The sequence below is a fragment of the Neovison vison genome, chromosome 1 (assembly GCF_020171115.1).
Source record: "Neovison vison isolate M4711 chromosome 1, ASM_NN_V1, whole genome shotgun sequence".
In the NCBI taxonomy this organism is placed as follows: domain Eukaryota; kingdom Metazoa; phylum Chordata; class Mammalia; order Carnivora; family Mustelidae; genus Neogale; species Neogale vison.
Genome location: NC_058091.1, coordinates 222,749,268 through 222,761,706, shown reverse-complemented (window position 1 = coordinate 222,761,706; position 12,439 = coordinate 222,749,268). Strand labels below are relative to the sequence as shown.

Sequence of the window (12,439 nt, the reverse complement as noted above, 5' to 3'; positions counted from 1 at the left end):
ATTAATATTTTTACTGACAAGAAAGCTACAGAAATTGTTTTTCTGTAACTTCTAATGTAAAATATGAACATAATAGCCACACTGGAACAGATTTGAGGTCTGTGCTAAATTTGCTAATAGACTGCTTTTCCTACTGTTTTATGTGGAAGGAGCAGGAGCTGGGGAAGGGGTTGATTTCTGCCTCTGAGTTATTGTAAATACTAGTTTTATCCTTTTTGTGCCCTTTTATCTACTTAGAAGTCTTGGGACCTAAAGAAGAGGAAGTAAAAAGAGGGACTAGTTGGGGCAAAGTGACTTAAATTTTTGGTTAATTAAAAATATTTAATAAATGTTAGTTCTAAATTCCACTGAGAGAAAGCTGGGAGAGAAAGAATACCAAAAAAGTTTTTAGTAGATTATCTGGCTAAGCTATTGAGCTCAATATCATCCATGATATGGGAAGAACAAAGCCACAGTGTTTGAATACTGTTTCTGTTTTGAGCTTTATGAAATTTGGTTAAAAAAGAATTACTAAGAGTAATTATTGTTAAATTAACATTTCTTATATGTCACAAAATATATTATTCCATGGGTTAAATTTTTGTTTGTTGTTATTGTGACCGTTTGATATATACCATATGGTAATATTTTTAACAGAGAATTCTCAATGACTCCCCAAGATGTATTTGCAAGCACAGATTTACATCTCTATCTGATATAAAATTAACTTAGTTGTTCTACTAAAAGAACAACTTCAGGAAGAACATATTTGTAAAATAACTATTAGTTAAAAATACAGAGCTAAATGTTTACTGAAATAAAATAATTAAGACGCTAATCTATTTTCACAACCCCTACAACTTTCTGTATTCCTATAAAATTGAGGCTGTCAAAGTTCTTACGTGTGATTGTGTTAATAGGGGTTTAATTACTATTTGGGTCATTTAGATTTCCTCAGTTTGATGGCCACAGTTTGCACCCTTAAATCTACTTAGTTAGCCATGTTACAATTGGTCATCAAAGGTACTAAGCAGGATAATATGCAAGTATTAGCATAAAAACCAATATGAAAGTTGCCGGAATGACCACCCAGAAAGAAAAAACATGACCAATTCTGTACTGATGATGTATTTTTCACATATGAAAGTCAACATATGTATCTATACACATTCAGTTTTCACCATGAGATAGTATAAAAAATAATCTATAATGGTTTATAATTTGAAAAATAATTTATACTGAGCTTGAAAATGCATTGACATGTATCAAAGTACTAATGTATTGATTTTGGAAATTAATAAGCTATAAAAATTGGGAAATATATTTGGGAAAGAAAGAGATGTAGGGTAGAAGCATATCTTGAATCTACTTTGGTAAAAATAACAACATAAGTACAGGCAGTGTTATTACCAATGTCCTAATGAAGAATACATCTCAGTGCAAACAATCTTACCTTCAAAAAGCAGGATAGAATGGGTAGATATATACATATGTATTTCCTCAGAATATGTATATATAGGAAAAATACAAACTCTAGCTTATACCTCCTTTGAAGCTTAGTGTCTATCGTATTTAAAATTGATCAAGCACTTAGCAAATGCTTATAGATATTAAAAAATAACAGACAGGTTAAGTTAAACAGTATAATTTCCACAACAAATAATAATACCAGTACATTTTTAAAGTACTTCTTTATTAAACATCTTCATATTTTTTTTCCTTTAAGTGATTTTTACAATTTCCCTGTCACATAAGGGGAGATACTGCTCCTACTTCATAGATAAGGAATTGAGAAACAAAGATCTAAATAAAGTGGGAAAGATAATGCACTGAAAATGTCAAAGCCAGTTGATAGCTTCCAGTTTCCACTACAGGGTCCTTTCCAAAGGATTGTATTGCTCTAGTTAACCTAAAAAACTAAATCTTTTTTATTTGAAATCTCTAAGCAGAGAAAGCTCTTTCTACATTATGCTTTTTAACCAGCAAACTTCTCTACCCTAAATACTGATCGTTGGCTAATTGGGATTTCTTCTTTAGACTTAAACCCTGAGGGAAATGGAATAGAAGAAGACAGGAAAGGCAGAAAAAAATGAAGAGAAATTTTAATCTCTACAGAGAGGACTTTTTAAATTTCCCCAGGAAATTGGGTAACACCTTTTCTCTCACCTCTACTTAAATTTGATCTTCCCAAAATTCTTATGAGGGGCATAGGAATAGATTTCAGAATTGTTCCTTTACAGATAAGAAAACTGAGACTTGTCATAGAGAAACTAGAAAATTCACCTTCAGGTGCTTAACTTTTGAGTCTGTAGCAAGTCTCTATGACACTAAAAAAATTATCTTAGGAAAAAAAAAAACCTCCCATTCTTAAAAATAACTCTGGTTGCTTAACAATTTAGTCTACTTAAAAGCTATCATTTCCCCCCATTTGTATTTGCAGTTAACTTTTAACCAGAAGGAAGTTATGCTCTACAACAAAATGTGATGTTTTAAATTCTAGAATACTGCAGAAATGCTTTTTAAAAAACAAATATTTGGGAAGCACAAGAAAGATAATCCTGTCCTCTCTCTCTACTGCTGGCTGTAATATTTTACAATTTTTTTTTATTGTTGCTCAGGTACTAAAATTTGCCGATGTCTTCGTTTATAGGAATATACTTGCTCCAAAAAATTGTACCAAGGTATATTAAGAACACAATGTCTCCCTTTTAAGTATACCCCCAATTTTCCCCCTTTCCTTTCCTAGCCTGATATTTGAAGATGTTGCATGCTTTCATTTGCTCTCAAATTCCTTGGGATTTTTGGAAAATACATTATAGACTGGTAACTTTTGAGTCACCATTATTGTTTGAAGATTTTAGAATCATCTTCTAAGTTGTTTCTAGTCATCATTTTACTTGTTTCCTAGTAAGTGACATACCCACATGGGTCAGGTTTAACAATTTATAGGAGTAATTTCAGATGTGCCAAAAAGGAAAACGACCAAATTAATGATAAAAACTAGATCCACTGGACCAAAAAGACAATCTGGACTGTCCTCCCTTTATAAAAACTTACCCAATGTTCCACAGGGCTTATTTTTATAAGTGCAGATATCATATCTATAGAGGAGAAAAAAGAGAGATGAAATTTGTAATCTGATCAGATTTGTAAAGTATTTTCGTATATTCATCACATTTCTTTCTTAGAGCTCTGGGTTGTCAGACTACAATCAGTGCAATTATGAGCAGCCAGCTGGAGTGTGGGCATTTTCAGCACTCTGGGGGACACACTGGCTGCACTACACTCACAGCCTCTGGCTACAAGCCAATGGGACACCTGCCAGTAAGAAAGAAAGGTTAAAGTGGATTTCTGTAATTGCAAGTTCCATAAAACCATCTACCATACTGTTTTGAAGCTAGAATAGCTTGTCTACAGATTGCTACTGCTTCTACAAAAAAGCAAATGGGTAGTTTTTTATCCCCTATCTCTGAACTTGATGGAATATATTTTTTATTATACCATAGACTGTGTTTTATACTTCTGAGCTATAAGCACTATCTGGCATTCCTTCAACTTTAACACAGGTTCTTGTTTAAAAAAATTAACACAATACAGGAATGGGAATAAAATTGGTATTACATTGCATACCAGAAATTTAGCACAGCTAAAATACAAATATTTTTACAGAATCTGCAAACAGCTAAACAATTAGCTCAATAGAAGCTTTCCTAATGTTGGCTAAACTTGTGTTACATTGCATTACAACTCAATACAAAAGATGAAGTCCACAAGTAATGTTGTGTATTTAGAATATATTCCATTTAGAATGCTAAATCAGTATTGATGTGAACACCTATTTTAAGCATTTTTATAATATTCTTGTAAACTAATCTTTAAAATCAAAAATATTCCTTTTCTAAAGTGAGAATAAAAAATAAATTTAAAAAGTCTGACCATTTTTATTTGGCTATGTTTTATGCTAGAAGTGAAAAGCTTTTCAGGTAAAATATGAAATTTCACATGCTACAGGAAAATCCCAGTTGTAAGTTCATTGATTGTATATAAATAATGGTTAGTCCACACTACTTGGGGAAGGGATTAATAATTAATCCCATTCTTGTTCACCAGATCAAAATGTATTTTCAAAAAACAAATATCACATCCAGCATACAACTGCACTGTTGAACTCATTAAAATCCCTGAAGATATCTTTTGCCTATTTTTAGAGTTTCAAACTCTTCACCTTTTACACTTTACATTTGGGGAAAGGGATTTCTCCTCTTGCATAGCTTTCTCTTCTGAGCATTCACATACTCATCTCCCTCTTGGCTTTTAATTCGCAAACCACACAATAGCAATACCTGGTACATTCTTGAATGTAAGAGATAGAAAAGGTACTTGGTATATTTACCAAACCATCAGAAAATATATTATGGGTGTCACAAAATCAATTTATACTGTATAATGCCTATGATGTTAAGAAGACACAATCCACCTCAGGAAAATGTAAACAGACTTTTCATGGGTAATGCAGATATAAATGTCTAAATGGAATCTATATCCAAATTCTCAAATTCCATATATGCTTTTTCCTAAAACGGATCTGCCTGAGAATGCAAGCACTTGCAAGCCACCAGCTTCCCTTTACTCTTTTGCTTTTCACAACTGCCCTCTTTCTACTTTACAAAAAAGAAAGCTTATTTCTCACCCATCCCAAACATCGTTATGGTGCACTGCCTCCTGGGTGTAAAGGTCTCCAGAATGTAAGCAAAGAGATAATTCAAGAATGCATTGATCCTGGGGTCAATCCTTTTGAATAAAGCAAGAAAAACAAAAGGGGATGATGCTTATTTTATCCTGGCAAGACTGTCTTTCTGTCAGTCCTTCTGACTGCTTACAAATCAATCTATACAGCTATCTCACAATTAGAATTCAGAAGTGAGATGGTTTTCATGGAGTGTATTAATATGTTTATTTGATCTAAAAAATGAAGTCAGTTTTGTCATTGATTGTCAAGTCTGACATGGCTAAGTAGTTTGGCAATAAGCGTTGATTTAGCCCACGGATTATATGGTGAACATTTTTCATGATTCAAGGAAATAGACAACTCCAAAGTTTTGAGAAAATGTATTTAAAATACACATACAATGTATATTTTTAACTATAATCTCTGTAACTATTTAAATTTATTTTAAAAAGTGTTTTTGATAGCAACTTTAAAATGTGAAAGCTGTGTGTCAATTTTCCAAATTATTTTAGGAGGTAAACTAGGCAAAAATTTTGAAGATTATAGGCAAATACAACTTATATTTCCCCCTCATAGCAGTCTTTTCTCACTGCTTTCATTTTACGTACACCTTTTATGTTATACTCATGATGAACATTATTTCATACTATCATGACTGCTCAAAATATTTATATAAAAGCTTAAGTCATCAACAAATAATGCAAGCTAAAGCATCTTAGACTGAGATCATTGTATTTGCTTTTTCTTCAACTTTTCCTAATCCTCTAACATATCTATAGAATTCTCTGTAAGATACTAAATAGGACAAAGACATGTCGATTCCTTGTGGCTTTTGCATTCAATTCACATTGTATCCTTCCCTAGTCTATATTCACCAAGAGAAATTACGATTTATGTATTTCCATTAATACCAAGTAGATTTTAAATATTTAGCCAGATGAAAAAGAAAAGTAAAGGCAATCTAGGTAAAGAATGGAATAATCAAAGAGAGAGAATCTGGAAAGAGCATGGCATATGCATGGAACTATGAGAAGTCCAGAGAGGCTGAAACACTGTATGTATAGAATAAAACATTGAAAAATGAGTGTAGAGAGTTCTTGTTGGGAGGACAGATTATTATGTTCCTTAAATACCAAACCAGATTTTTTTTTTCTGTAGAAAAAAAAAAGTAGTTTGCATACTAGGACAGTCTTTTTTTTTTTTTTTAAATATTTATATAAATGCATATACAGACTGATTTTCTATATAGATGAAAATCTGGGAGGGTAACAGTGAGTATCTAAAGAAACAATGGGAGAGTAGGGAGATTATAGTTATTTTTACTCTGTTAGGGGTGCCTGGGTGGCTTGGTCAGTTAAGCATTCAATTCTGGATTTCTGCTCAGGTCATGATAGCAGTATCCTGTGACTGAGCCCACACCAGGCTCCACACATGGCAGGGAGTCTGCTTGAGATTCTCTCTCTCTCCTTCTCCCTCTGCTCCCCCACTTCTCTCTCTCTAAGGGATAAATAAATCTTTTTTTTAAATAATTATTTTTACTCTGTTATAGACAATTCTGTACAACTAACATTTAATCAAAAGGCGTTTCAGCTTTGCCTGTCTCTAATGAGCAACACAAGAGATAATTGAAAATAAATTTCATGAATATTATCTAAATGTTGAAAAAGACATTTTTCAATGAAGAAAAAAGATTAGTGGTGTTTCAAATCTGTAGATTGATCAAAATATTTCAGAAACACTACCCCATCTTCATGAACACGTACAAGAGTGCAACAAACTTTGTAAGTTGTATATTTATATAAAGCATCTGAAATTGGTGTTGTGTGTGCACTCACTGCTTTGAAGGATTATGGTGCCAGATGACAAATATAAGGGTAGTAGAATTCTTGTCCCTAAAATATGTTTATATTTTATATATAAGCACATTTTATATTTCATATTTCATATTTTATATATGAGTGCATTTTTGTATGTTATATATGAATGCATTTTTCATGCAAAGTGCTATCAAAGTATCCTAAATAACAGCTGGAATGTAATGAAGCTTATAAAACAGAAGTATCAGCTATTTTGTAACTCCTTGTCTGTTTAATAAGTATTTGTATGCTTAGTGGTATTTGATCTAAAACTTCCCTTCGTTATAACTGATAACAACACTCTCTCACCAAACCCAAAGTTTGCCTGACCATATAAACTTAGGTCAAGTTTGAAACAATAGAAACCCTGACTGATGAAGGGAAGAGGTGATATAGTAATAAAAAAAATAACTTATATGTTGCTATATCCACCATGATACATAATTTTTAAAGATTTCTCCTCTTTAGGTTATTATTATAATTATGAGCAGAAGGAAGACTTCAGCCACGGATTAAAAACAGTACACAGTTTTAGCCACAAATTATATAATATAGAATCAAATTGTTTTTATATCAAAATCAGGAATGATAAATCTAAAAGACTTAAGTTTCTGGGGCACCTGGGTGGCTCAGTTGGTTAAGTGTGTACCTTTTGCTCAGGTCATGATCCCAGCATCCTGGGATCCAGCCCACATCAGGCTTCTTGCTCAGCAGGAAGCTTGCTTCTCCCTCTCCCATTCCCCCTGCTTGTGTTCCCTCTCTCTCTGTCAAATAAATAAATAAAATCTCTAAAAAAATAAAATAAAATAAAAGACCTAAGTTTCTGAGGTGCACCTGGGTGGCTCAGTTGGTTAAGCGTCTGACCTTTTATTTCATCTCAGGTCATGATCTCATGGGTGGTGAGACAGAACACTGTATCAAGCTCCTTGCTCAGCACAGAATCTGCTTCTCCCTCACCTTCCCCTTCCGCTCCTCCCCCACCACCCAGCTCACTTGCGTGTGCTCTCTCAAAAAAATAAATGAATAAAATCTTAGAAAATAATTTAAAAATTGGGGCACCTGGGTGGCTCAGACAGTTGGGCCTTTGCCTTTGGCTCAGGTCATGATCTCAGGCTCTTGGGATTGAGCCCCACATCGGGCTCTCTGCTCAGCAAGGGAGCCTGTTTTCTCCTCCTTTCTCTCTGCCTGCCTCTCTGCCTACTTGTGATCTCTATCAAATAAATAAATAAAATCTTTAAAAAAAAAAAAAGAAAAGAATAAAATAAAAGACCTAAGTTTCCACTCAAGGTAAAATTCCTTAACTATATTGAATTTCCATTTCTATGTAGAATTGATTAATAGAAATCTTTTCTATACCTTGATGTATGTGTTTGGTCTACATTGTGTTACCTGTTCGTAACAAAATGTTTAGCATAAGTTCAAATTAATCACTTGAGACATTAAAAAGAAAGTTGAAAATTGCATTATTTCAGTGACTTTCATATTTTCATAAATTTGTGATTCTTCTACATTACCTTTTTAAATTTCTTCTGTGTGTGTTATTTCTTATTCCACCCATTCACTCTTTTTCCTTCTTTTTCATGTATAAATTTCTGATTCTTTCCTTTCCTACAACCTACTCTGCTATCAGTCTCACACTTCTATAGATGAAAAGAATCTTGGAAAGTTATCTAATCCAAGCTATACTATACTTAAACTATGATTTTTCTAATTAGGCCAAGTATGAACCAGCTTATTTCATTCTCCTCAAATCTTATCTTTAAACACCATTTTCAACACTATGTAATGGTAATTCTCACAAACTTTTCCCTCAACCCCTTTCTTTCTCCTGAATGTCTCATTTTTATCTTGTATCACATTAACTCTGTATCTTATCAACTCTTCTCTGACATGCTATGGTTTTGCCTTATTTTCCTCCAAACTAGAGTCACCTCAGGAAAAACTACAAAGACAAACAACGCAAGGAATCTGTTTTATCACAAAGATGTAACTGGAGTGCTTTTTAAGACAGCTTGCCATACAAAATGAAGAAATGAGGGGCTGAGGAAAAGAAAAGGAGCTCCTAATTGCCTACTCTCAGCTCTCAGCACCCTTTAAACAAATCAATCTTGACCAAATCTTGACCAACAAAGTTATAGCAGGGGCCCCTAAACTTATAGCGAGTCTAAGAATTACAGTGGAGTTCTAAAAAGGGACTAGAAAACCAAAATAGAATTAGAAAATGTTCTCCAAATTCTGAATTCAGATAGAAAAATATCATTGGGCACTTGTTTCCTTCTCATGAAAGAATAATTAAGTTCTCAGGGAAGATGAAAAAGAACTAAGAAACTTGATTTTCGGGGAGTCTACAAAAAGCCAGGTACCTGAAGGAAAGCAAGGTTCTGCTTTTGGATGAGGAATTGAATGCATACATTGTCATTTCCATAACCTATGTTCATAAGGGAGGACTGATTGAGCAAGACCAACATCAGAGAGGTTGGCTAAATATCTGTTACTGTAACACTGGTATACTTTTCTGCTGCAGATACTTTCAACTCTTTAATTTCCTAATAACTTTTGACCAGGCATGGCTATCAGAAGAAATTGACCAAAACATATGGTTAAGTTCCATTTTAAGGTCTGCAAAGTATAGCACTACCTTACAGTGATGAAATACCTGGATGAGTTCTTAAAACCTGTTTCCAAAAACTACATTCCATTCTTATGTAAGAGAAAAACTCATTGCAAAGAAGCATTCCTTTCAATGATTTAGGATTGAAAATGGAATGAATCAAAATCTAAACTATGAGACTCATTTGTTTAACACAGAGCCATGGACCTATTTCCAAATAAAATGTCCTATGTACCGTGCTGTTTCATTTAGTTCTAAGTATCGTGGCCAAGGCCAAGTGATAACGACACAGCACTACCCTGCTTTCTTTACATGCACTGACGGACTAGCATTATAAAACTGACTGCAGTACAAAGACAACTGTAGTAAAATAATGAGGAGAAAACATGATTTTAACTCAACATAGGCAAGAATGTGTAACACTCTTTATGATAAATGAAAAAGATTTTAAGACTACTCATCCTAGTTTAGGCTGCTATTACAGAATACCATGGACTAGATGGCTTAAATGACAGACACTTATTTCTCACAGTTCTGAAGGCTGGGAAGTCCAAGATCAAGGTGCCAGCAGTTTGGGTGTTTGGTGAGACCCCGCTGCCTACCATGTAGAGGGTAGACCCTCTCCTTGGTGCTCATAAGGCCACTCACTGGTGCTTCCTCATGAAGACAAAAAAACCTCTGGTGTCTCTTCCTCTTCTAATAAGGGCACTAATTCCATCATGAGGGGCCCACCCTCATAACTTCATCTCAACCCAATTACCTCTGAAAGGCGCAACTCCAAATACCAACACACTGGGGATTAAGACATTAACACTGGAATTTAGCAGGAGGGAAAACATTCAGTTCATAACATTTTATCCCTACCACACCCTGCAAACTCATGACTTTCTTACATAAAAAGATACATTCATTTCATCTCAACAGGCCCAAAGTCTCATTCCACATTAACTCTAAAGTCCAGAGTTTCATCTATCATCTAAATCAGATATGGGGGTGCCTGGGTGGCTCAGTGGGTTAGGCCGCTGCCTTCGGCTCAGGTCATGATCTCAGGGTCCTGGGATCGAGTCCCGCATCGGGCTCTCTGCTCAGCGGGGAGCCTGCTTCCCTCTTCCCTCTCTCTCTCTCTCTCTCTGCCTGCCTCTCTGCCTACTTGTGATCTCTCTCTGTCAAATAAATAAATAAAATCTTTTAAAAAAAGTAAATAAATCAGATATGGGTGAGAGACTAGGTACACTTCATTCTGAGGCAAAACTCCCTTTCAGCTACAAATCTGTGAAATCAGAAAAGCTACGTGTTGCCAAAACATAATGGTGGGATAGTCATAGGAATGATGTTCCCATTCTAAAAGGAAGAAATCATTAGAAAGAAAGGTAATAGTTTGGCGACCATGACCATTGCTGCTATAAACATTGTGGAGCATAACAAATAGCATGGAGGACAAGGGGCATTAGAGAGGAGAAGGGAATTTGGGTAAATTGGAAGGGGAGGTGAACCATGAGAGACTATGGACTCTGAAAAACAGTCTGAGGGGTTTGAAGTGGCGGGTGGGTGGGAGGTTGGTGTACCAGGTGGTGGGTATTATAGAGGGCATGGCTTGCATGGAGCACTGGGTGTGGTGAAAAAATAATGAATAATGTTTTTCTGAAAATAAATAAATTGGAAAAAAAAAAAAAAAAAGAAAGAAAGGTAATGAGTCCCAAGTAAGATTCCAAGTAGAGTTCCAAAATTTACCATAGAAAGTAGCATTAGACTTAAGGCTTGAGAATAATTAAGACTTGAGATCCGCTCTCTGGACCCAAGTGGGGTGGTGGCAGCATCCCTGGTTTCACATTCATGGCCCCACCCCTTCAGCGTAGCAGAGTGCTGCTCACAAGTCTTTCTGTAAGAGCACCATCCACTCTGCTCTGCATGAAGGCCTTCCTATGCAGCTCTGCAGGTAAATGCTCCTGAATTCTGAAACCAAGATGGAGGCAGTCTTGCCACCCAGGCTATGCTGTGGTATGAGCACCAGCCCAGATGATCTCTGAAATGTATTTGGGGTCCTTCTGCCCTTTTCTCGAAGAATCAGTAACACATGTGCACAGCTTTCTTTTGTTCTGCCATATTTTCTCAGTTTCTTTTAGTCCCAGCTGGCAGTGTTTTTCCTGGTGTAATTGCATCTCTATTGCTATCTCTGTTGAGATGGATGATTACTCTGTTGAGATAGGTGATCACTCACAGCCACACTAACCTCCTTATCAAATGGTCAGTAAGCCATACCTTAGTGTTTTCTTCTCAACATGCTTACTCAATTTGTGCATTAGGCACAGGCTGAAAACTTTCCAAATCTTTAGGTCCCAGATCCTTTTTGCTTAGCAAGTCCTTCTTTAATTCACATTTCTTTTTGCATTTTACTATAAACATTTAGGAAGAACAAACCTACTCTTTGAATACTCTGATCAGACACCTCCTCAGCTAAATACCCAATGTCATCACCCACAAGTCCCACCTTTCACAAAACACTAGAGCACGAACATAATTCAGCTAAGTTCTTTACTACTTGATAACAAAGATCACCTTTTTTCCATTATCTAATAGCATATGCCTCATTTCTGACCCAGACATCACCAAAATGGCCTTCATCATTTACATTTCTACCAACAGTCTGCTCATAATTATTTGTGTATTCTTGAGGATGAAAGCTTCCTTTACAACTCCCTTCACTTCTTCCAGAATTCTCACCAGAATTGCCTTTAAAAGTCCCTTCATGGCAATCTTGGTTTCTTTTATCATGCACTCCAACTACTTATTACCTAACTCTAAAGCTTCCACATTTTTAGGTATTTGTTACAGCAGCACCCCACTTCTCAGTACCAATTACTGAAATAGTTACCTTGGGCTGCTAAAACAAAACAGCATAGACTAGATAGCTTAGACAGCAAGTGTTTATTTCTCATAGATCTGGATGCTGGCAGATGTGGTGCCTGGTGAGAACTCTCTTCCTAACTTTCAGACGGCTACTTTCTTGCTATATCCTCACCTGGTGGAGAAAGAGAGGTCTCGAGGGTCTTACGCTCTCTTTTTTTTTTTTTTAAGATTTTATTTATTTATTTGACAGGCAGAGATCACAAGTAGGCAGACAGGCAGGCAGAGAGACAGACGAGGAAGCAGGCTCCCTGCTGAACAGAGAGCCCAGATCCCAGGACCCTGGGATCATGACCTGAGCCGAAGGCAGAGGCTTTAACCCACTGAACCACCCAGGCACCCAGGTCTTACCCTCTTTTT

At 35.6% G+C, this 12,439-nt stretch overlaps 1 protein-coding gene across 2 annotated transcripts in view; it reads right to left on the bottom strand.

Annotated features, from left to right (window-relative positions):
* Positions 1-12,439, bottom strand: part of ADAMTS6 (ADAM metallopeptidase with thrombospondin type 1 motif 6) — a 294,254-nt gene that overhangs the window by 163,905 nt on the left and 117,910 nt on the right. For both annotated transcript variants that reach the window (XM_044268162.1, XM_044268174.1), the window contains exon 8: positions 3,037-3,080. In XM_044268162.1, coding sequence (XP_044124097.1) covers positions 3,037-3,080 — 44 coding nt within the window. The remainder of the gene's footprint in view (positions 1-3,036; positions 3,081-12,439) is intronic.